The sequence below is a fragment of the Lissotriton vulgaris genome, chromosome 1_1 (genome assembly GCF_964263255.1).
Source record: "Lissotriton vulgaris chromosome 1_1, aLisVul1.2, whole genome shotgun sequence".
Classification (NCBI taxonomy): domain Eukaryota; kingdom Metazoa; phylum Chordata; class Amphibia; order Caudata; family Salamandridae; genus Lissotriton; species Lissotriton vulgaris.
The window spans coordinates 1,331,498,664-1,331,523,120 of NC_141685.1; the positions used below are offsets into that span (position 1 = coordinate 1,331,498,664).

The following is a 24,457-nucleotide window of genomic DNA, read 5'->3' on the forward strand; positions in this document are numbered from 1 at the left end:
GCGGATGTGACTTTTTCTAGAGGTCACCCTAACTCTTTTGGCACATCCATGCTTGCTGCAGATATTGTTTAGTTTACTTTATTGTTGTTTTGTTTTTTTCACTCTCTCTACCACTTTCTTGACCCATCAGTTCTACGGAGCCTTGTGTAAGAAGTGTGCTTTGTAAGTAATAACATTGATCCATAATGACCTGGAGCAAATTATTGGATAGTTTTCCAACTGTCCTCAAAACATTGGCTGCTATATGTACTAGGTGGACAGTGAAATGAAATTATGTTTGGGTGTTAATTAAAATATAATCATTTTACAATATTTTCTTTTTTAAACCTTACTTAGCATCTTATTTTTTTCTGGAATATCTTGTATTCTTTTTGTCCAGGAGTGATGTGCATTGTGAAGCCTGAAGGGGCACCCCAGCTCTGCAAAACAGACGAGATTGGAGAAATCTGTGTTAGTTCCAAAACTGGAGGCATGATGTATTATGGTCTAGCTGGTGTGTCAAAAAGCACTTTTGAGGTAAATATTGTTTGATAGATAATTGTTGTTTTTCTACAAGGAATGATAGTCTCTGCTCACATCCAGGTGGCTAGTGTTTTTTAAGTAGAAGTGAGGGAGGTTTTACGCTGAAACAAAGTCAAGCGTTGTATATAAAAAAGAATCCCCCAATAAAGGTGTTTTTTTGCAAATACTCTAATTGGATGTTTTCGCCACTGTGTGTGTATTTTTTTTGTAGATTAAGCCAGCCAGAAAATATAGCTTCCTAGCATGTCGTCCTGCTGTGTAAGTGAACAGCAAGTGCCTTTGGTCCAATTGCCCTGCACTGCCTTCTTTAGGAACAAAATGGTACTAAGTTTTAGGATGACCTTCCTACTAAAAGTTGTGACTCCCTTCCACGTTGGCCAACCAATTGCTTTGCCAGATTTTTGGCATTGCCTCACCACTCAAAGGAGGAGAGGCTTCATCAAGATGGAACATTTACTAGACCCAGGGCTTTTGAGAACTATAGGGTCAGACATGTTCAGAGTGCCTCTGGCGTTGTAAGTATTTCAGCGTTGAAACCTATATCTACATTATAGTTCTCATAGGGTACAGACTTTGTATTTGACCTTTTTGTGGTGGTGGAGCATTGTTGTCCCCTTGTTTGGGCTGATGGTGGATACTTGCCTCTTCACAAAAGTTTCGGCTGTGGGGATGACAAACCCCTTGGACAGGAATACACAACTTACCATGTTTAGACAGTAGCTGCTCAAGGCATGCTTGGTGGCCAGAAAGTTGCCTTTTTTTACTGGGTTTTGACCACCAGTGTTCACATGACAAACCTGACTGTGGCAAATATTCTCCTATTGATATGTGTTACGTTGGACATGTCCAGACAGAAAAGTACTTTAAAATTTCAGAGACTATAGAAGGCTAGTGCATGAGCCAAATATTTGACCCCATGGTTTCTGGTTCTCTACGTTTTGTGAGTTTTAGGCCTCATGGCATCCTGTGACTCTTTGGGCTTGGATGCTGATGAGGTGGTTAGAGAAGTGATTTTGATGATCGTGTTATTAACATCTGGCGCACCTTTTGAAATGTATGTTTATGGTATTTCAGTAGTGAACCCCTGGCCAAAGGGATGAGCAGAGTGCTGTAAAGGGATCAAAGAAGAGCAAAAAGTTAATGAGTAGTAGGACAGGTAGCGGAGTTGAGGACAGTTAATGTATTGTGATGTAGTGTTCTGAAAAGATGTGTCTTCAATTTATTGATCGATTGGGGGTATTGAACTAAGAATCATGGTAGTGGATCCTGCTGAAGTTCTAGGTCCGGAGGGCCACTGAGGTGCCTTACATTGTTGGAGGAGGGAAAAAATTCAGCTGTAATATTTCCATTTCTGTTTGCCATAGACAGCCTTCTAAAATATGAGTCTAGGGGAGCCATTTTCCATCTCTTGGGGAAGAACTGACTTTGCTTTGTTTCCTAATATGCTCCCAAATCAACTGTAGCAAGTTTGAGTTTGTCAAGTAATTGTGGAAGGCACATTTGTTTATCTCTTGCATGTGGTTTGTTCTTTTGGATCTGTTTTTCATAATTGTTTTGGTATCTTGCTATTGGATTAGAGTTCGTTTTTTGATGTGCATTTGAATGAAAAGACTGGATTATATAACTTGTTTTTGAACTGTAAACTTCATGGCACCTCCAGGGCATCAAAATCTTTAATATGACATGTTTATCCTCATTCTTCCATAAATGGTTTAAGACCTTTGAGTAACAAAGATATTAAGAAGCCAGATCCAAAGTGTATTGGCAATCCATATAAATGATTGCATGTGGGCTCTGGATGTCACGGATCATGCTTTAAAAGCATTTGGCATTGATTAGATGCTATTATTTAATGCAGGCCTGGCTAACTGTTTGAATGTACCAGAGCTACATTTTATCTACATGTGATAAATGTGCTTGCACGTAATCTCAGCAGGAATTGTTTTTATATAATATTACCATGAATCCAGCACATACCGACTAGCATTTGACATACTCAGTTTTAGTAAGAAGGAATTCCAGACTTTGCAGTGAAGTAATATAAATATATGATATGGGTAATCTTTCTTCTTTTGGTCTCTGATGTACATATTTCCGTGTTGGTAATATGATTCTGTAAATTACACCTCTGGTTATTGCTTTCCAGGTGACACCTGTGAACTCATCAGGAGCTCCTGTTGGAGAGGCACCATTCATACGTTCTGGCTTGCTGGGTTTTGTTGGGCCTGTAAGTAATGTTTGGGGCACTTTCCATGTTTATGACAATTCCCAGGTGCCTGGTAAATGAAATGTGAGGTATATGGTACCTTGAAGGCTGTGCACTGTTTTCCAACATAAATATGTCTACTTTGATTCTATTGTGTTGGAGATATGATGAACATCAGGAAAGGCAACTCAGCTGCAAGTAATACGTTGAAAATCTCTCCTCCTCCAGACCTTACCATTAGCACACCAAACATTTGGTGCCTTTAGCAAAACATTTGCATGTTACAAAACACCATTGCATTATACAATTCTCCATCATAGTATCTTTTAGATCATTGCATGCTTGTGTTTATTGGTAGGTGATGCAAACATGTAAATAGGTGAAAAATCAACAGTGTGACAAACCAGTGTTACATATAAAGAACGTTTTTGTATTATTTCCTTTGACGCTTGAACCTTGCAGCTTCTTAAAGTTTGGTTTCTCATGTGACTGCCTGTGCCCTGTGGAACCTGAAAAAAATTACACCTAAAAGACAGTACATTTCGCTGTGTTACCCCTCGAGAAACAAAAATCTGTAACAATGTTTGTATTATCCATGGTCTTTTCAATTTTCAGGGAAGTCTTTTGTTTGTGGTCGGGAAGATAGATGGATTACTGATGGTCAGCGGGCGTCGACATAATGCAGATGACATTGTCGCCACTGCTTTAGCTGTTGAATCTATGAAAACCGTCTACAGGGGCAGGTTAGTGATTTTTTGTGTATGCACCTATTATCCCAACTTTCAAGCAAAAATGTATGTTAAGCTTAATGCATACTCATTTCTACTGTCATCTGGTATTTTTTAGAGCCACTACTAACTGAGTTGGCTTTTGCACTCTTGACATCCGGTGACAGCAGTGATTGAAACACAATGACTGCTGAAGCCTCTAATGTTAAATTCTTATTGGTGCTGTGTTTATGGAGGCAGCGGTCAGACTTTTGCATATCTGTTAATGCAAGCTTTTTTTGGTATGGAGTAAAGAGGCTCTCCATTTTGTTTTCTATTTTTGCTTGTAGCATTTCTGTATCGTAGGATTGTAACTGATAGTCATATACATAGTCCCTAGTGCGGGCGGGGACCCTGGAATGCTTCTTTCATGTGTTTATTCTTCTGACATTGGAGTTAGCCTCCTCAGTGTTCAACGGTATGGTGACGCCTCCATTATTCTGACAGGCCAGGGTTGTCTGCATGTTTTCTGTAGAAAACTATAATAATATACTTTTAAACCACATTGCAGCAGTTTAGGTAGCAATGTCCCATATAATATTAAGGCAACCTAAAAGCCTGCTTTAACTGCAGAGAACCATAAGGGGAAAAGTGCCTGCCAGGTCAAAAGAGAATGGGCTGCGCTCAGAATACACTTTAACTTTGAGAGCCATCAGCTTCAATGACCCAGCATGCACTGTGCTGGCAGTTTGCTTCACAGCCTCAGTTATTTTTTCCAGAGTGTGCTGACTGGATCTCAGAATACTTCAGGATAACCAACCATCCTTTTTTTATGAGGTTTTTTCTTCAGTCTAACAGATCTGAAAGAAACAGGTTAGTATTAGATTCCTTACCTTAGAATATCCCCAGGCGTCAGTCTGGATCCGGAAATTTTTGTGTAGCATAACCCCTGGGCATCGGTAGGCATCGTCTGCAGCTCCACGTCCGTCGTCGGCGCCGGGAAGACGTCGCCGGAGTACTTGGATGCCGCCCTCGCGCGCTGACGTCAGTTCTCCTTTTTTCCGCACCAGCAAGTGTAGGTCTGGAGAAAGTGGTACCCTTTAGTCACTTTTTGACTAAGCTTTTTCGATCCTTTTTGGATCCGTTTCGAGTCGAACGACTCCATCGGTGCCGGTAGGGATGCCCGGGTTAAAACCCTGTACCGACTGTAGCCGACTGATGTCGGTTACCGACACCCATCGCCGGTGCCTGTATTGCCTGGGGCCCGACCATGATATCTGAAGAAACAGGTTAGTATTAGATTCCTTACCTTAGAATATCCCCAGGCGTCAGACTGGATCCGGAAATGTTTGTGTAGCAGTACCCTTGCTCGTCGGTAACCGCGTCTGCGGCTCCACTTCCGTCGTCTGCGTCGTTGGCACCGGGATGACGTTTGCAGAGTACTTAGACGCCACCTTCGTGCGCTGATGTCAGTTCTTCTTTTTTCCGCGCCAGCAAGCGCAGGTCCGGAGAAAGTGGTACCCTTTAGTCACTTTTTGACTAAGCTTTTTCGATCCTTTTTGGATCCGTTTCGAGTAGAATGACTCCATCGGTGCCGGTAGGTATGCCCAGGTTCAAACCGACCCCCATCGCCGGTGCCTGCATTGTTTGGGGCCCGACCACGATGACAAGTCGTGCCCCGACTGCCGGGCCTTGACGTTGAAGGCTTGGTGGGAGCGGTCCCGTAAGCGCCTCGAGCTCCGGCAGTCGGACCGGCCGTCCAGATGGTCCTGGTCTGGGAGGAGGTCGAGGGACCGGTCGCGGGGCCGGAGTCATCACAGCTCGGCGAGTCGACTCCACTCGCCGGTCTCCAAGTCCTCAGGTAAGAGGCAAAAGAAGTAGAAGAGGCGAAATCGCTCTTCTGACTCCCCCGACACTCGCCCGATGCTGCCAGGGGTTCGGGTGACACCGCCCACGGGGCTACGCCAGAGCCGCAGGCGTCGTAGCCTGCTCCATACCCGCTGGTCCCTGGGCAGAACGCGACGCCGGAGGAGATCGATGCCTTCCTCATGGCCATGAGGTCGCTCACTCCTCCGTTGGGTTCCGCGGCCCGACTGGGAGCCCAAGCGCGGCGCCATCGGGTGCTTCGGCCCCGGCGCCGCCGGCGACTTCGGTCACTCGACACCACATTCGGCGCCGTCCGAAGAGGAATTCTTCGAGGATCTGGGCCCATCCTTTACCCCTGAATTCCAGTAGATGGACGACGAGGGAGACTGGGAGGGGTCTGAGGACCCTCTGGCACATGAGTGCTAGTCATTTCAGAACTGGACACAGGAACTAGGGGAAGTCAGTGGCCTGGATACCTCCCCAGACACTGGTTTTGTCTCCCTTCCTACCGTGGCTACGGAGGAGGGGGGGTGCTTATAGTGTGGTGCTGACGAGGGCGGCCAAGGCCTTGGCTCTTGAGCTCCCCGTCGCAGCGGTGAGCTCTAACATCCTCACAGAGGTCCTTAAACCGCAGGTAAGCTCCCCAGAGCCTCTACTGCCATTTAATGAGGCTCTCACGGACGTCTTGTTGGGAACTTGGTCCAAGCCCCCTACAGGTCCCCCTGAAGATAGGAACGTCGCTAGGCGCCACCGCCCTGCTCCGGGCGACCCTAGTTTCCTGTCCACCCACCGCACCCCTGACAGCCTGGTTATCCAGGCCTCTACTTCCCAATCCGCATTCCCGACTGCACCACCAGATCGGGAATCCAAGAGGTATGAGCCATTCGGCAAGAAGATGTTCTCCTCCCTTAGTTTGGGTTTGCGGTCGGTCAACACCGCGTGCCTCTTGGGCCGTTACACCCGGAGGGAGCCCGGGTGAAGCTCGCTCAAGCCCTCGCGGAAGGACGAGACGCAGCGCCGTATTCCATACAATGTGGGCATGATACCACGGACTCGCTGGGAAGAGCAATTTCCACGTCTGTAGCGGTTCGCCGCCACGCCTGGCTGAGGTCCGCCAACTTCTCGGCCGATGTCCAGAACACCCTTATGGACATGCCTTTCGATGGCAGCCACCTCTTCGGTGGCAAGGCAGATAGTGCGATGGAACGCTTTAAGGACTCCAGGGTTACGGCCAAGTCTTTGGGCCTGTCGGCCCGCGCCAGCAATCTTCTGCCCAGCGCTCCTTTCGTGGCCACGGAAGGGGCGCCCCAGACGTCCTGCCAGCCACGTTTTGCAGACTAACACTCAGCGCGGCTGCTGGAGTGGTTACCGTTGCGGCGGTAACAGGGGACAACGGCGCAGCCAGTCCATATCTACCCCCGCAGCATCCACCTCAAAGCCTTCCTAGTCCGAGCTTTCAGGCCCATTTGACGCCAGTGGTGGGGGCAGTGTTCGCCATCACCTCCTCCACTGGCGCTCCATCACATCGCACAGGTGGGTGCTGCAAATCGTCCGAAGGGGCTACTCCCTCCCCTTTTAGGCAACCCCTCCAGCCATGCCACCTCAGTACCACCGCGTGTCGGGGATCACTCGCAACTTCTGCAAGAGTAAGTTACGGCCCTCTTGGCCAAGGGGGCCATCAAGCACGTTCCTGGGCCAGAAGTAGGGTGTGGTTGTTACTCCCACTACTTTCTGGTTCCCAAGAAGGGCAAAGGGGGCCTACGCCCTATCTGGGACCTGCGGAACGTCAACGGCTTCCTTCGGAAGGAGAAGTTCAAGATGCTGACTTTGGCCCAGGTCTTAGCTGCCCTAGACCCGGGAGACTGGATGATAGCGTTGGACTTGCAGGACGCCTATTTCCACATTCCCGACCTGCTGGCCCACCGGCGCTACCTGCGGTTCACGGTAGGCCACGAGCACTTTCAGTTTACCGCGCTCCCCTTCGGCCTTACCAGCGCCCCACTGGTGTTCACGAAAGTGATGGCGCTGGTCGCAGCTCATCTGCGCAGGTTAGGGGTTTCAGTCTTCCCCTACCTCGACAAATGGTTGTTGAAGGCGGGCTCGCCCCAAACAGTCGTCGGCCACCTCCAGACTATGGCCGACCTCCTGCACCTGCTGGGGTTCTCCTTCAATGTGCCGAATTCGCACCTGTGTCCCTCTCAGAAGCTCCTCTTCATCGGAGCGGTTCTAGACTTGGCGCAGTTTCAGGTTTATCCTCCCGAACAGCGAGCTTGGGATATTCAGGCTCTGATTCTGATCTTTCAGCCGTTATCCAGAGTCTCGTCAGGTTGACGCTGCGGTTTCTGGGGCTGATGGCCTCCTGCATCCTTCTGGTGCATCACACCAGGTGGCGAATGCGGGCTCTGCAGTGGGACCTGAAGTTTCAGTGGGCCCAGTATCAGGGCAACTTGTCCGACCATGTCTTGATCTCGGAGGGCACTGCAGGACAGTTGCAGTGGTGGCTCATGGACCGCGATTGGGTCAGCGGCAGATCCCTCTCCCTACCCCAACCGGAGCACGTAGTTGTGACGGACGCGTCCCTCCAGGGCTGAGGGGGCCACATGGGAGAGGCTATGATCAGAGGCCTCTGGTCTCCCGCGGATCCCGGCTCCACATCAACCTTCTGGAGCTGCGGGCGATCCGGCTTGCACTGAAGGCATTCCTACCCTCTGTCCGGGGGAGTGTAGTGCAGGTGTTCAGGTCTCTTTCAGCAGTGGGGAGAGCCTTGGTTAGATCTATTCGCCACAGAAGAGAACGCGCAATGTCATCAGTTCTGCACTTTGGAATTTCCAAGGCGGTACTCGCTCGGAGACGCTTTTCATTGCGAGTGAAGTTGCGGTCTATTGTACGCCTTTCTGCCTATACCACTTCTGCCCAGAGTGCTGAAGAAGATCAGGCGCTACCGGGCCCAGGTTATCCTTGTGGCTCCGGACTGGGCACGAAGATACTGGTATTCCGAGCTACCTAGCATGTCAGTCGATCCCCTGATTTGTCTGCCTCTTCAGGAGGACCTTCTGTTGCAGCAGCAGGGGACGGTTCTCCACCCGAACCTGTCCAGCCTCCACCTCCATGCGTGGAGATTGAGCGGAGACAGTTTAGGCCATTTGACTTGCCTCCTGAAGTCTGTGATGTTATTCTGGTAGCCAGGCGTCCCTCCACAAAATTGGTATACGCCAGCAAGTGGAACAAATTTGTGGCATGGTGCACAGCAAAGTCTGTGGATCCACTTTCTGCCCCCTTTCTGAGGTTCTCCTTTTTCTTCTTTCTCTTGCTCAGCAGGGCTCTGCTCTGGGCACTATCAAGAGCTACCTTTCTGCCATTTCCGCCTTCTTAAGGCTACCTGATCAGCCCTCTTTGTTCAAGTCCCCGGTTGTAAACAGGTTCTTGAAGGTATCACTCATATGTTTCCTCCTGTTCCTTTCGTGATGTCTCAGTGGGACTTGAACCTTGTTTTGACTTATCTGTTGTGTGCTCCCTTCGAGCCACTTCATAACTGTCCTTTTCGTCTTCTCACCCTTAAGACTGCATTCCTGGTTGCCATCACCTCTGCCAGGAGAGTGAGTGAGCTCCAGGCCCTTTCTTCACAACCACCTTTCCTTTCTGTCCATCCGGACAAAGTTGTGTTGCGGACGCGACCCTCTTTCCTGCCCAAGGTAGTCACAGCCTTCCACATCGGGCAGTCCATCACCTTGCCCACCTTTTTTCCGCCTCCCCATCCCTCGAAAGAGGAAGAGAGGCACCACCGTCTGAACCCAAAACGTGCTCTCTCATACTATCTGGATCGCACACGCCAGTTCCGGGTGGATGACCAACTCTTTGTTGGTTACGTGGGCGCTAAGAAGGGACGGGCGGTGCACAAACGGACCATTTCTCGATGGGTCGCCTTGTGCATCAAGGCTTGTTATTCACTGGCTTAAAAGGAGCCTCCTGTGGGGCTATATGCCCATTCCACTCGGGGCATGGCGGCTACTACTGCCCTGGGTCAGGGAGTCCCCTTGCAGGACATCTGTCAGGCAGCTACGATGGCCTCACTGCACACGTTCGCTAGACACTACTGCCTGGACAGCCAAGTCCGGAGAGATGGCTTTTTCGTCCGTTCCGTTCTCCAGGACTTTCTGGTGTGATCATTGGTTCGCAGACCCACCACCGGGGTTGATATTGCTGGGGTATCTATTCTAAGGTAAGGAAACCAACACTAACCTGTTTCTTTCAGATGCACAAGTTACTTACCTTCGGTAATGATATATCTGTAAGAAACAGTAGATAGTATTAGATTCCTTACCGCCCCACCCATCCTCCCCGCTCTGCAACCGATATCTAGGGTTAAGGTCATCCTTTTCAGGCCCTATTTTCATGGCACCAGTTTTGGTTTTTATCATGGCTCTGCGTTTCTGGCGCGGAAAAGCTGTGTATAAGAACTGACAGCGCGCGAGGGCGGCGTCTAAGTACTCCGGCGACGTCATCCCGGTGCCGACGAATGACGCGGAGCCGCAGACGACGCCTACAGACGCGCAGGGGTACTGCTACGCAAACATTTCTGGATCCAGACTGACGCCTGGTGATATTCTAAGGTAAGGAATCTAATACTAACTACTGTTTCTTACAGATATATTGTTACCGAAGGTAAGTAACTTGTGCTTTTGAACCCTATTCGACCTCTCTTGAAGAAAACTGAATTTGCTTTGATTCTTCTAGAGATTTTTCATCTTAAGAAATGCCTTTATGTTTTGTGAAGTGAACCTCCTTTGAGAAGATGTCTGCCTCTGAGCCAACATACCTTGTGTGTTCAGCTTACTTTTATCCCATTCTGTCAAATGTCTTTTTTGTCAAAACATTACTAATGGAGCTCTCAAGGAAGAGAGGGAATTTGCCTTAGAGGGTGATTGGAGAAACTCTGGGCAGAGGAGGAAAAGAATAAGCGGAGATGAAAAGAAGTGGCCCACTGTAAGTTCCATGAAAAAAACGCACCAGGCGAGTTCCAGGAAGAAGGATCAGCCTAAACCTCATCATAGTAAGCTCTCTTGCTATTCACAAGAGTATTGGTAGAGGCAATCAGCAGCGACTGGTTAGCCATCAAGGGGTTTCAATGACGCCTCCAACAACTCTGGTACTTTGGCAGCACCATTGCATTCGATGTAAGCACCTTTGGCATCAAAAGCACCACCTTCGGTGGTGATAACAGTTTTAGTGTGTGAACCGCACATCACAGACTAAAATCGATATATTGGACAGCGCCAATGCTTCGGCACTGCCATTCGGCACCGAGAAGGTCTCTTTCACCACAGTTGACTCTTAGATCAAAATTAAGACATTTGCTGTTGAGGTATTCAGCTGTGTTGGTTCTTTCAGGTAACTCTGTATATTCCAATGCAGCCATCCCCTTGGAAATTTTGTTTTCCAAATAGACCAATAATGTTCACTCCAGCACAAGACCCTCTGCAAGTTCCTCTTCAGCCTTTAAACTTACCATCTATCCCTGAGCCTCGCAGAGTTTTAAATACTGCGGCACCAGTATTACCATTGCCAAAGGAACACCTTTGCCATTGTTTTCGAGGAGTCCAGAAACCACTCCGCACCACAATTTCCTGATTAGCGTAAGTGTAGGAGAACACCATCTACTTCACCGGACACATCTAGATATGAAACAAATGTGTCATATTCTCCTACTTCACCATCCATTATCTCCACAATGCTCTTCTCCAGTGAACATCTTCCCATCAGAGGTGCAGCAAAGCTGAACAATCAGATTGAAATTGAGCTTACTGCAGTCTCAGTCATTACGGAGACTTTACGACCAAGGGACACACCAAAGCTGGCACAGCCTGCCATGCACAAAAGGACTTCAGCTACACTGGTGAGTTGTTAGACTACGTAGGCTACATGTGAACCTGGAAAAATCATCCTATCTGGGAGCATCTCTCAATTCCGTCTAAGATAAAGTGTCTCCTTCGGCGGAGTGAATTTATTTGGCAAAAATGTCATCAGTTGTTATTTGCCAAAAACCAACATTGAGAAAGGTGATTTCCCTACTAGAATCCGTGGCCTCTTGAATTTCTTTTGTACCTACCGCCTGTTTTCACATGAGAACTCTCCAGCAGTCCTTGGAAAATAGATGGACTCAAAATCAAGGTGACTGAGAAGACGTAATCTGCTTAAATCTACCAACTCGGCAGTCTTTTTAGGGATTGCTCAACAGAAAAATGTTCTTAAAGCCTGTCCATTCTACCAGGATCTTCCAAATCAGACCATAGTGTTCGAAGCTTCTTTCAATGGATGGGAAAATCACTTAGACGATCCCAGTGATCTTGGCAACAACAACTTTACCACATCAATGTTCTTCAATTTAAGGCAGTCCATCTCTCTGTTCTAGCACAGACGTATAATACAACAATGCACTATTTGAACAAACAGGGAGACCCAAGATTGAGAATTCTGTCATTTAATGCTTCTTTAGTATCATGGCCAAAGAGGTTTTTTTTATTGCCCCACCGCACTTCTTTTGCAAAAATACAAGCTTTTTTGCAGGTTTGTTAATACTACATAAAAGTGTTCCTAATTACTAGATTTTCCATACAGAAGGTGATGTATGAAGGAGGCCCAAACTCTAGCTCTGCATGTAGATAAACACCTAAATAACAAATTAATAAACCTGTCACTAAATATTTGTAAGTGGTATTTTTAGAGTTTGCACACTGAGGTGATAGTAAAAAGAAGTTTGTTAACAACAAATCTATTTATTCAAGCTGTACATCTACTAGGTTCAAAATCACCAGGCAGACAGTTTAACGAAAACCACAAATGGGAACTCGACAAAGATGTTTTACAACTCTGTTATTCAAGACTGGTCTCCCAGAAAGACTTAATGCAACCCCCCCTAAAATACAACTTTACCAAACTATGGCTCAAAAATATAGGATTCACAGTCAATGGGCAATGCGCTCTTGATGACTTGGTTGAACAAATTTCTGAACACTTTTCATCCTATACCACTCATACCCTCAATGATAATGCAGTTCAAACTCTGCCCCCCTCAACCATGATCCAGATAACTCCCAAGTGGTCGAGAAACTGGTGATTTCCAGAGCTTCTTCACCAATCATTCAAACCCCATAAGAAACTTCAATGCAACCACGATCTGCTGTCCAGAATGAGAAGGAAGATCTTCCCTTCCAAAAGTACAATCCTTGAATTTGGCAGCATGGCTTCTGAGATTAGACAGTTTAGACACTTAAATCTACCCCCTAACTGTATGAAAATTCTCAAAGAAGCAGATACCATCTGCCGGATATATGATTAAACAACTACTTCTCAAAGACTGAATGCCTAAACCACGACGGTTAAACCACGAACAAAGACAAACCACTACATTCTTAGCCACGACTTCCTTAACCACAAAAAAAATGTTATTGCCACTTTACCCAATTATACTACAACGCATGTCTTTTTGAATAAACAATTTTATGTTAAGAATGTTTAAATTAACAAATGATCTATTTAATCTTTTTTTTAGAAATACGGATGAACTTACAAAAAAACGGTAATTATCTCTTGAAAACAATAAAATATAATTCCTTCATATGTTTTAACATACTAGATTATTTTATAATTCCGAAATAGATTTGGATGGCCTACCTGAAAACCTTCAGGTTCTGCCTCATTGGCCAGGGCCGGCAGGGAATATTTGACACTAGCTCCCTCAGAAACGGAATATTCTTGATTATTTCAGGATTATTTCTATCTACTTTTCTATCTCCGTTGGTATTGCCACTGACATGTAGACAAGTAATTAAATCCGGAATGGAGCTCGACTTCTTAACCTCTCCTCTCCCTTTATAAAACGCTCAATACCCTGTATTAAGTTTCTCAGTGGGGAATCTTCACTTCTCGCCACTTTGTTACTGTGCTGCTGCGCCAGTTCATGCTGTGAACCACTGCCACTTTCCTCCAAACCACGATGCAGCAAAACGCAGCTGCATAACTTCATGGCATACTAAACTGGTGGGTACCTTACTCGTGCCCTTCCTAAATCGTGGATTGCAGTGCCATCTATTGGCCAGTTTCATGAGAACATGAGGAGGTCGTTGTTCGTGTACATAGTGGTTTAGGAAGTCGTGGTTCATGGAAAGGTCGTTGTTTAAGACTCGTTGTTTACTACACTCGTTGTAAAACATTCGTTATTAAGGCTGTTTCCCACCATCTACCAGGACTACTTATGCGTTTTAATGGAAAAGATATGAGGTCTGGTGCCTTGAAAAAAAACATGAATTATCCTGCCAGGAAAGTATAATCCTTCTTATCCATTGCCTTTAACGTCTTAATTCTTCTCAATTAAAGTGCTTTTGGCAGCTATAACAGCTCATTCCAAAGGGCCAAACCAAAGGGCTTTCTTCACAAGCCCAGCCATCAAAGATTCTTTGGGAGGACTTAAAAAGATCTACTCTTCAATTAAAAGGTCTACTCCCTAATATTAGTTAAATGTAGTTTTCTCTAAACTCATGGCTCCTTCTTTGGAGCCTATCCATAAGAGCACATTGCAGCACCTTTCGTGGAAAGCTTCTTTTGTAGTTGTAATCCTATCCGCTTGGAGAGTCGTTGAGTTACAGGCCTTATCTACTGAGACCTACTCAATCTTCCATCACAACTAGGTAGTTTTAGGGATGCATCCCTCTCTTCTACCCAGGGTTGTCAGATTGTTTTGTAAAGCAAATCATTTCTCTTCTTGTATTTTATGTTCCCAATCCCCTGCCTTCAGCAGTGAGTACTCTTTATTTTCTGGATTAAAAGAGTTGTTAAGTTTTATTTGGACAAAAATTAATCTGTTAAAAATATGAGTTATCAAGATGTAAATTACAGTCCTCTCCAAACAGATTTAGCATCTTCTAAGCTGAAACTGTGGTCTGATTAGCAGGCCTCAGTGCATAGAGTCGAAAATGAGCATCCAGTAGCTAAAAAGGGAGCAAGAAGTGTGTGGACAACTGCAACAAAAACCCAGTTTCCTACACAAACTTTCCCCTTTGGGACGCCCTGTTCTCCTATTCACAAAGAACTGAAGCTGTGTGACAAACTGCTAAGACAATGCTGGGTAATAAAAGCTGCTAGGACTCCTAGGTACAGTGAACTCTGGGTGAGCTCATGCACTTTTGGCCTGACAGGTATGTTTCTCTTAATTTTTCTCTGCAGTTTGATCAGGTTTTTGGGGGTGGCTTTAAAATATATGGCTCATTACCACACTCAATGCTGCAATGTGGTTTAAATGTATAATTATGTATTGTAAAGAAATGCCTTTTTTTGTAGGATCAGCCCCCATGTTTTTGGACTAATGCTGCTGGTTTATTGACTCTGAGAGTGCACAGACGCCTGCTAGCCTGAACTCCGTGCCTGCGCCCTTACCCTTAAACTGATATATCAGTTGGCTTCTACCCAATTGGCTGAGCTAGCTTGCCTGTAAGACCCTAAGCTAGTAAGTGCTATCCAGTGCATGTAAGCTAGAGGGTCCCCCCAGGTATTGCAGTACTGGTTGTGCCACCCTGGGTGAGACTCGAGTAAACAAAGACTCCCAGCCTGCCATTTTGCAGGTTAAAGGAGCGGTTAAACTGCTGGCCCAAGTTTGCCATTTAAAGCAAAGGCTTAGCCAGGCTTCCCCCTAGTACATATGTAAGTCACCCCTGTGGCAGGCATAGAAAATCCTAAATCAGGATGCAATGTATCTTATGGGTATAACCATTATTTTGCATTTTCTGGTAATAAAATAAGTAAACTGTCGTTTTTACTATGAAAAAGCTTCCCTACCCAAATGACTAGGGCAGTTACACACTGCCCCTCAGCTGTATTTACTGTGGAATAGTGCGATCAAAGTTGTTCATCCAAAACATCAAACCACTTGTTACATTACGCCCGACTTGATTTTCAGATCGAAATTAATAGAACAACTTGCAGTGTGCAACTTAAGCAAAGTTGCCGCTTTGTTTTGCAGTCTCCTGTGCACATACTGGTTGCACACGGGGTCCTGTAGCCAATACAGCTTTTTTCCCTCCTGGGGAGATGTGCTAACGACTCCCACAAAAGGATACAAATGGGGCCTGCTCTGGAAGGAGGTGTCACCTCCCACCTGGAGGAAGCCACACAGGTGTTTCCCCCAAAAGGCGAGCTCCAAAGGAGAAGATGACTTTGGAGGGCAAATGGTTAACACTTGGGAGAGAGACTATTCCATTGTTCAGGCCGACAGGCTGGCCTTTGGGACAGGAGAGGGAAAACTAGTTGTCAAATCGGTTTTCCAGGAGTGTGTAGTCCCCTTGGTAGTCACACCTCTGGATTGATCTAGGGAGCTCCACACTGGGGCCTGCCATTTTGGGAGTGGGCAGATTGGCACAACTTGGAATGCCCAGATGCCACACTGCGCAGGAAGTGGTCATCATATGGGAGGGAACCTGGTAGCCCTTTGGCTACCACCGCATTCTGCCCTGAGTACATTTTCTGAGCATAAGTAGGGTACGTATGGCACACCAAACTCAGATCTCAACTAGACTGGAAAAAGAACCAAAGGACTGCCCTGTTGAATTGTGGAACAGAAAGGGGGACTGCAACAGCGTGGACTGCACCTGTTAAACTGGTGGCTAGCAAAGGAGTGGGGCTGTGACCTGCATGAGGAGAAGCCATCTCTAGAGCCCAAACAAGGCCAAGAGACTCCAAAAGTCAGTGAACTGGCCTCCTTTTCACAGTGCAGGTACTCAGCAACTAAGATGCTTGCCAGGGCAAGTTGATAGCCCAAAGTCTTCAAGCCCCCACCTTCCAGCGCCAGGACCTGACACACAAAGTTACACCTTAGTTCGCTGAGCCTGGTAGTGTTGACAAGGTGCAGCTGGGACCTCCAGAGTACAAGTTATCGACCCAGGAAGGATTGGCCTGTGACTGCTATTGCACTGAGAGTAATTAAACGGACATCAACCCTGTGACCAGGGCCGCCTCATCCTCTTCGTGGACCGAGGAGTAGTCGCTGCGTGACCCCAATCGAGCGCATTGCACTCAGAATATCCTTTGTGAGAATACCTGTGTTGCAGAGCTATGATTACAAGTAAGAACTATTTCCTTCTCTATCACGATGACGGCAGGGGGTGACAAGCTGGTACTGCCCTGTCCTTCATTTTCCCTTTGTGTAGATCTGTATAATACTCCTTGTTGGACATCTCTCTTTCAGATTCACTTTATACCAGTACAGAAATGTTTTGCCTTTGTTTTCAGGAACAGTCATTTGCTCTCAATTTAAGTCCTCCAGATTACGGGCTCTGTTCCTCTCTCTGCAGAATCGCAGTATTCTCTGTGACTGTGTTCTACGATGAAAGGATTGTAGTAGTGGCAGAACAGCGGCCCGACGCATCGGAAGAGGATTCTTTCCAGTGGATGAGCAGAGTGCTACAGGTAATACTTGTGGGAGCATGTGGAGTGTCTGGAATCTGGGACATAGAGTGCAGTACATTACTTCTAAACTCAAGATGAATGCACGCTTGTTTGACTGAATAGGGTGATAAGTATATGCTCTACATTTACTTTGTGCTGACTCGACCTGAAAAGAAATTAAAAACAAAGTTACATTTGTTTGTGCATTTGTGCTCAATACAGTAAGTTAGAATGCTCAGTACAAAACTATCACAGTAAAAATAGGAAATGTCATTCGTTAACTTCTGCAGTGGCGTCAATAAAAGGAATAAATAAGAAAAAAACAAGCAAATGATTAAATACCGGTAAAGGGGCCCATTCGACGTATGGCAATCCCCCCCCCCCCCCCTCCTAGACTAATAGTAACAGCCCCTTTAATAGCATGGCCTAAGATTTGTTTTTGTTTTTTGTGTCAAAATGAAACAATTAGTCATGCTCCACAACACCTTTTTTAGCAAAAATACAAGCTTTAATACGTGTCTGTTCACACTACATAAAAAGTATTTGTAATTACTAATTTTCCCATATAGAATGCGGTGTATGAAGGAGGCTCAGTCTCTAGCACTGCATATAGATAAATGTCTAAAGACTGTCACTAAATAGTTTGAACGTCGTATTGTTAAATTGTACATACTGAGGTGTAGGTAAAAATAAGTTCTTTGTCCTTTTTCCTCCTCCGTCCAGGCCATTGACAGCATTCATCAAGTAGGGATATACTGCCTGGCTCTCGTTCCAGCCAACACTTTGCCAAAGACTCCACTTGGGGGAATCCACCTATCTCAGACCAAGCAGCGCTTTCTGGAGGGAATGTTGCACCCATGTAACATTCTAATGTGTCCTCATACATGTGTTACCAACCTGCCAAAACCCCGGCAGAAGCAACCAGGTAAGTCCTGGGCTTAATCTTTCAGTTATTTCTCCAAAGAAGTCACTCTGCTTAGATGAATTCTTGCAAGTAGCCGGAAAACCAGTAAAGCATGCACAAATAGATAATTCTTTTTTCTCTTTGTTTTCCGGTACAGAATATATAAATGTGCTCAAACGTGTTTAAAAACGAATTCTGTCCTTGTATGTTCATTAGGATGTGAAACCAAGTACAGACTTGAAATTGTTGTTATAGTTAAAGCGCTAAGGACATATTGTCCACTAAATTTATGAAAAGTATTTTGAGTCGGACTGTTCTAGTAATAGTAGACGTAGTATACGGTATGAGCTTCCCATTGGCTTTGATCTCTTCCTCCATAATGTTTAAGATTGTTACTAGAATTTGTTCTCTTTCACAGGTGTTGGCCCGGCCTCTGTGATGGTTGGAAATCTTGTTGCTGGAAAACGGATTGCTCAAGCTGCAGGCCGAGATCTAGGGCAAATAGAAGAAAACGACTTGGTGAAGAAGGTAGGCTGACTCTTTATTGGAACACTTTTCAAATGTAATTATGACAGCCTTGTCATTAACCTGTGATTTTGCAGCATTTAAAAAATACTTTTCTGTGTTTATGGTTACAGCACCAATTTCTAGCTGAAGTCCTGATCTGGAGAGCTCAATCCACCCCTGATCACATATTGTTTGTTCTCCTGAATGCAAAGGTAATGTAATCAGCATCAAAAATGTGCCTGCCCAGTTTTATTTTACAGTTCTATATTGTTTATTGAGCTACTGTAACAAAGGACATGTTTCTGTTACTTTTGCCTTGCACAGCTTTGAAGCTTGTTTTGCAGCATTCAACTAATTCCACCTGTAGTCCAGAGAAATGCCCATCTGAGATTTAAAGACAGTTGGCAGATAACTTTAAAATGAATGGAGAGAAGCCTGAGATCTTGCTCATTGGAGGAAAAAAATCATGTTTGTTGTTGAGGTTGTGGCCAAGCCTCCCTCATACCAGGTCCACAACAGAAAAACTAAGCATTTTATCTGACCAAGAGGTCTGCTTCAAACTCCAGTTGCAAAAGGTCTATTCACCTGGATTCCTGCAAATAATTATGCTACAGAAAATCTTCCTTTTCTGCCTGCCTACAAAGCATATTATCATCTTGCTTGCTTGCATAGTCTCACACCTAGGCAATGGAAATGCTTCTTGACGTACTGGTTAACAAACTTCAAATGCTTCAGAATATGGCCATTAGATTTCTTTGCTGTCTTTTAGAACTTAATTATGGTATTTCAGGCTTTTGTAATCTTCTGATGAGAGAGTGCATTTATTTGAAGCTCATGGGTTTTGTCCACTGGACCTTCTTCCCTGTTTCCTTTGGTACATTATGGACACTTATGTCCTGAGAAGTATCTGAGATCTAAGGCACTACTTTTGTTTAAAGGTCCACAATTACAAACATGTCCACTATGGTGCCCAGCCACAGTGCACCCAGAGGGGGAGCAGCATTCCAGAGTTTGTGCATAGCTCTGGAGTGCTCTTCCTCTGGAACTGGATAGCATATTGTTAGAACTGGCTATTTCTGGTAGGCTAAGGCTGACTCCAAAGCCAGGCAGAAACCACCATTATAGTCAGGGCAAGGAAGTCACACGCCAAGATAACCTCTGCTCACCCCCTTGGTAGCTTGGCTCAAGCAGTAAGGCTAAACTCGGAGGCAATGTGTAAAGCATTTGCGCCAGCGCACAACAGCAACAACATACTAGGCACACCACAGAAGAGACTCCACACAAGGTTATTATAAAAAAATAACTTTTGTATTGTAAAAACACATCAGATAAAATCACACATATACATTGTGCCAACTGGCACGGGCAATATTCACAGGGATTATGTACACCAGACAGGGCCACATGGGCGCCTGTCAGAATCAGATATAGTACTTCTAGATAAAATGTAGAATATAAAATCACTTCTAGAATAAAGAATAAAGGTAACATAAAATAATAATCAAAGATAACAGCCAGTAACCACTGGTAACAGGAACCAGGACCTTACTAGGACCACCTGTACTAAGAAAGAAGAACCACCTAAGTATCACACAGCATTTAGGGGTCTAAGAAAGAATACATTACTCATGATGCAATAAACCTACATTCAGAGGAGTAATAAGGGAAAGAAAACACACATGATGCAATAACACATTCAGAGGTGCATAATAAATCAATAGCGCAAAAACTCACATTCGCAATAACTATTAAAAAGCATAGAAATCACATTGCACCAACACTACATATGCCACCACCTGTGGCAGTCCCTAGGCCAACTGGCCTTGTGGGGCAAAGATGCCCTGAGTCCAAAGTCAGGGTGCGCTGCCATGCAGCGCCAGTTTCAAAAGTACAAAAAGCCTAAACGTGGCAGCTGCCCACAAAGTGCTGGACAGCTGGGAGACAACAAAACTGCGCCAAGGCCCTCACTGGCCCTTAGGCGCCAACTGCGCCACTGCTGGAGCCACACAGGCTCTGGTACTGTAAATAGCCAAACGTTGGAGCTCTCAGGCTCTAAAAACAAGGGTGCCCCCATGAGCCTCACCGGACTCTAACCCTCACACTCTGAGGCAGGAGGGGGCGGGCACCGGCAATATGCCCCGACGCCCCCTCTATCTAATGTGGCCCTTTCTGGAGCCAAACAGGCTCTCAAACAAATTAGGGACCCTCTGAGCCTTTCTGGGCTCATACATGTTGGGGCGACCCACTGCCAGCTGGGGCCGCCCTTGAAGCTCTCATGGCCCCCCACGAACAAGGAGCGTGAGCTCGCGCTGCTGGAGGGGCGGACACCGACAACGTGTCCCGGCGCCCCTCCTCTCTTCTGCCCCACTCACGGTGGAGTCCCCTACGGGGGACTCTAACTTCTTAAAAATGCCCCCAGGTGCTGGAGCGGCCCGCTGCCAAGTGGGGCCGCTCTTCGCCGTCACTGTGCCTTCAGCAGGCACCCACAGTGGCCCACACGGAGCCCCCCAGCCCTTCAACTCACCGGGCTCTCCTGTGCGGGGCTCCTCCAGGCGGCGCTTCTGGCGAGCAGCGCGGAGGGGCGGGCACCGGCATTGTGCCTCCCGTCCCCTCCGCCTGACAGGCTGCATGGCTCCTCCTGCTTCACCCGGGCCCCCTCTTGGGACCCGGCGCTCTCAGCCACAACTCCATCACTTCTTCCCTCGCGCCGCCAGCATCTCCCTTCTTCCTCGGCCGGCAGCGGGGGCGGGACTTCCGGCCGGCCGCGCTTGGATTGGCCGGCCGGCCAGTCACTTCCGGGTCGTCGCGGGCAGCGCGGCGGCCCGTTTCCAGACAGGCAGGCGGGCAGAGATTTTCCCGAGGGTTGGGCTCCCTCGCGGAACGTAATTTTTACAAGATAAAGGTGGCGGCAACGCCGCGGTGACAATGCCGGGTGGCACCGGCCAATTAAAATCACACTAAGCGAGGTGGGCTCTCGCCAAACAATCCAATAAACGGGGTGGCACCCGCAACAAAGCAAATAGCGATATCGGGCAGGAAGCAGGGTGGCACCTGCAAAACCTCACGCAAAATGCGTGATAGCGACACGCTCGCTACGGGTCCAAAATAAAGCGCTCTCAAGCGCTATGGGACAAAAATAAAGCGCTTCCATCGCGCTGGGGACACTGGCAGGACCCACAGGCCCCTGGAAAGGACCCCTATAACAAGAAGGGTCCCAGCATCACAGGTTAAGGTCTCCAGGACAGAACAAAGTCCAGCAAAAGTCCTCAAAGATGCAGCCAGGCAGGGGGACAGTCAGGAAGAGTCCCCCAGCAGTCCATCAGATGTCCAGGAGCTGGGTAGGGCCCAGGGATTCCCCTGAGCCCCAGCAGCAGCATGCCTCTGGCAGATTCAAGTTAGAAACAAGAACATTTTGGATGGGGACACAGCCCCTTCTTATACACAGAAAAGCCCTTGAAGTCCTTTGAAGTCTCAGTGTGAGAACCAGCTGGACTGGTTTAGAGGGAAGTCCCCTTCAGTATCAGGGACAGAGGTGCCAGTCGCCCAGCGGGAGGTGGAGCCAGCTTTGTAGTCAGGCAGGCACAGCCCTTCACTATCAGGTGCCATCTCCTCCCACTTCCCTGGCAGCAGATGCTGCCTTTCATCCATGGGCTGACTCAAGACAACCTCCTGGGCTCTCCAGCCCCTGTCATCCTCAAACCAGACAGTCAATCCACAAGCAGGCCCAGGCACTCTGGGCCAGGCTCACCAGCCAATCACACGCTAGCACCAACTTACGCAAATATGCCAACTTTCAAAAGTAGTACTTCTAGACTAGACACAGTCATGCCGCATACATCATTTTGCAGCATTCACTCTCACGAGTTCATACATACCAAACTCGCCCCTGCACTCCCCACACATCAGGAACTACCATGGGCATACATATTCCCCATTCATTCCTATGGGAGGGCAGGTCACTCACCACACATACAGGGAGCTCAAGCACTTTACACTGTACCACAGTGAAAAAGTGCGCAGAGGCCTAAAATCACCAACACCAGGTTCCATAAACAGGCTAGGAAAAAGCAAAAAGTCTAGGGGTGAACCTGCCCAACGGGCCGGGTCCAACACATATCTGATGTTTTTCAGTTCGTTTCTGAGGGCCCGATTCAGCTAGTTTTTGATGTCTCCCCATTTTTGTGAGTGCTCTGTTTATCTCTTTTGAGTCGACCTTGTTTGATTTCTGGCTTCAAGACACCGTAGCTTAGGGTGAAACTGTAGTCCATGAATACATAAATTATATCAATTCACTCAATGATATTAAGGCACTAGTTTTTTGTTTTGTTATGAACTAACATCTGCTAAATTATTTACAGTGAATCGGATTGGTTAAGAAAGTAAAATTAGAATAATTTTCTTATTGACAAATTTATATGTGCAAGATTATATAAAGCTGCAAGACCGTAGTGCTGGTAGAAGTGGGGATTTTCACCTGGAGGGTTAATCGATGCAGATTCTTTACATCTAAAAGATTAGTCCGAGGGCAGACTTGTATTCCGGCATATAAGATTCTCTTGGAAGCACCATGAGGTGGGCTTTTCAGAGAAGAGATGCCAGTGGTTTATGGGCCTGAACTTCATTCGCACACATGGTGGCTTGGGTATAGTGTGCTAGTTAAGTTCTGAAGAGCACTTCAGGATTCTCATCTAGAGGTTCTGGGAGAGATGGGGGTTGAGGTGTCCTAATAACTTTAAAACTATGGTGAGGAGTTTAGAGAGTGATCAGACCGCTGACTGTAGAGGGAGGCAGAAGTGTCTGTCTGGGAATGTTGAAAAGTGTATGGGTAGCAACATTTATGAATTTATTGATAGGAGAGGGGGACTACTGTACAAGGCTAGTAAGGTATAGAATGGGTGATGGCCATGAGATAGTTTCTTCATGGAAGTGCAAGTGGCAAGGGTAAGAGTTTTTGTGTGTCATGCTTAGGTCAAGCTGAAGGAGAGGACTTCACTGATGGAGCTGGTCTAGAGGGGAGAAAGACAACCGAGGCTGGAGCCATATGGTAGAAATAACCGTCACAGTGAAGAAGGAAACACATGTCTTAAAAAAAGAAGAAAGTAATTTAAAGCAGGAAGGAGAACCAGTCAAAAAATGTATATATGATTTCCAAGTAGTGGCCATTGTATCAGATGGAGAACTTTGTCTAACACTATTAAATGTTCCTAAGGCAAGGCAATAAAGGGGAGATGGGTATATGTTAACAGAAGAAGTTGGCTACTCGTATGAGAACAGTCCTGAAACTGCAGTGCAGCATGCATTAAAAGTTTACTGCAAGTAGGTGTTTTGTCAAACAACATAGTGGAGATTTCTTTTGCTCTGAATTCAGTGTACATTATTATTGTTTGTGGGCCAGCCGGAGCAGATCTTGTTGCTTTGCTTGGGTTTTTGGCGTCCTTTAAAAAACTATGTTCTTCACAGGGAACTGCTGTGTGCACCGCCACCTGTATGCAGCTGCACAAACGAGCGGAAAAAATAGCAGCGACTCTGTGTGAGAAGGGACACCTAAATGCTGGTGATAATGTGGTGCTTCTATACCCTCCTGGTGAGTAACCCCATGCAGCATGTGCTATGAGTGTTGGTCAAGAATTCAGGCTTTGTTGACAGAGACCATTGTTCTTCAACCATGTGACTACACAAAAACTTTGCAAACGCTTAAGGGTTCATCCCGAATGGTATACTGATGGTGGAACCAAGAGCCAAATTACTTTAAATTTCAGTAACAAATGCAAAGCTAAAAGACAAATTTGAATGGTGGTATAAAAAATTAATAAATGAGCAAAATCCATCTGCAGCCTACATGCTTCAGGTTAGTATTGTTCTTCTGCATGGGTTGGTTTGGGAGTTCAATTACTTGAACACATAGTAGATTTCCCATGAGTACCTTGTTTGTTCAGGAGTATAAGGAATTCTTCATCAAAAGAAGCAGTAATTTTACAGGTGACAAGAAACCTCTGTGCAACCACATAGAAAGATCTCAAGCCCCATTTTATTGTATTGTGTTGCTTCATTTACATGTGGTACTATATATGAACAGAGGAATGAATTAATTGTAGGGTCAGCGAAGAAAATTGCTAATGGTATATATCCTGCCCAGGAAAAGGCCAATCGATCAGTGTCCAAATCTGTCATTACACTTTATTGAAAGACGTGTCAGTGTTTAATTAAGAAAGCTTCTAATGTGGGCTAAACACACTACATATGGTGGTGTTTTGCCCATATATGTTTCTCACCAATCTGTGGAATGTATTAAAATTTGTAAGGCTTCCAACT

At 46.3% G+C, this 24,457-nt stretch overlaps 1 protein-coding gene across 1 annotated transcript in view; it reads left to right on the forward strand.

Moving 5' to 3' along the window:
• Positions 1 to 24,457, forward strand: part of DIP2B (DIP2 acetate--CoA ligase B (putative)) — a 792,630-nt gene that overhangs the window by 508,885 nt on the left and 259,288 nt on the right. The window contains exons 19-26 of the mRNA XM_086966287.1: positions 380 to 516; positions 2,669 to 2,749; positions 3,344 to 3,471; positions 16,641 to 16,755; positions 17,458 to 17,659; positions 18,057 to 18,166; positions 18,277 to 18,357; positions 23,606 to 23,729. Of these exons, the coding sequence (XP_086822413.1) occupies positions 380 to 516; positions 2,669 to 2,749; positions 3,344 to 3,471; positions 16,641 to 16,755; positions 17,458 to 17,659; positions 18,057 to 18,166; positions 18,277 to 18,357; positions 23,606 to 23,729 (978 nt within the window). The remainder of the gene's footprint in view (positions 1 to 379; positions 517 to 2,668; positions 2,750 to 3,343; positions 3,472 to 16,640; positions 16,756 to 17,457; positions 17,660 to 18,056; positions 18,167 to 18,276; positions 18,358 to 23,605; positions 23,730 to 24,457) is intronic.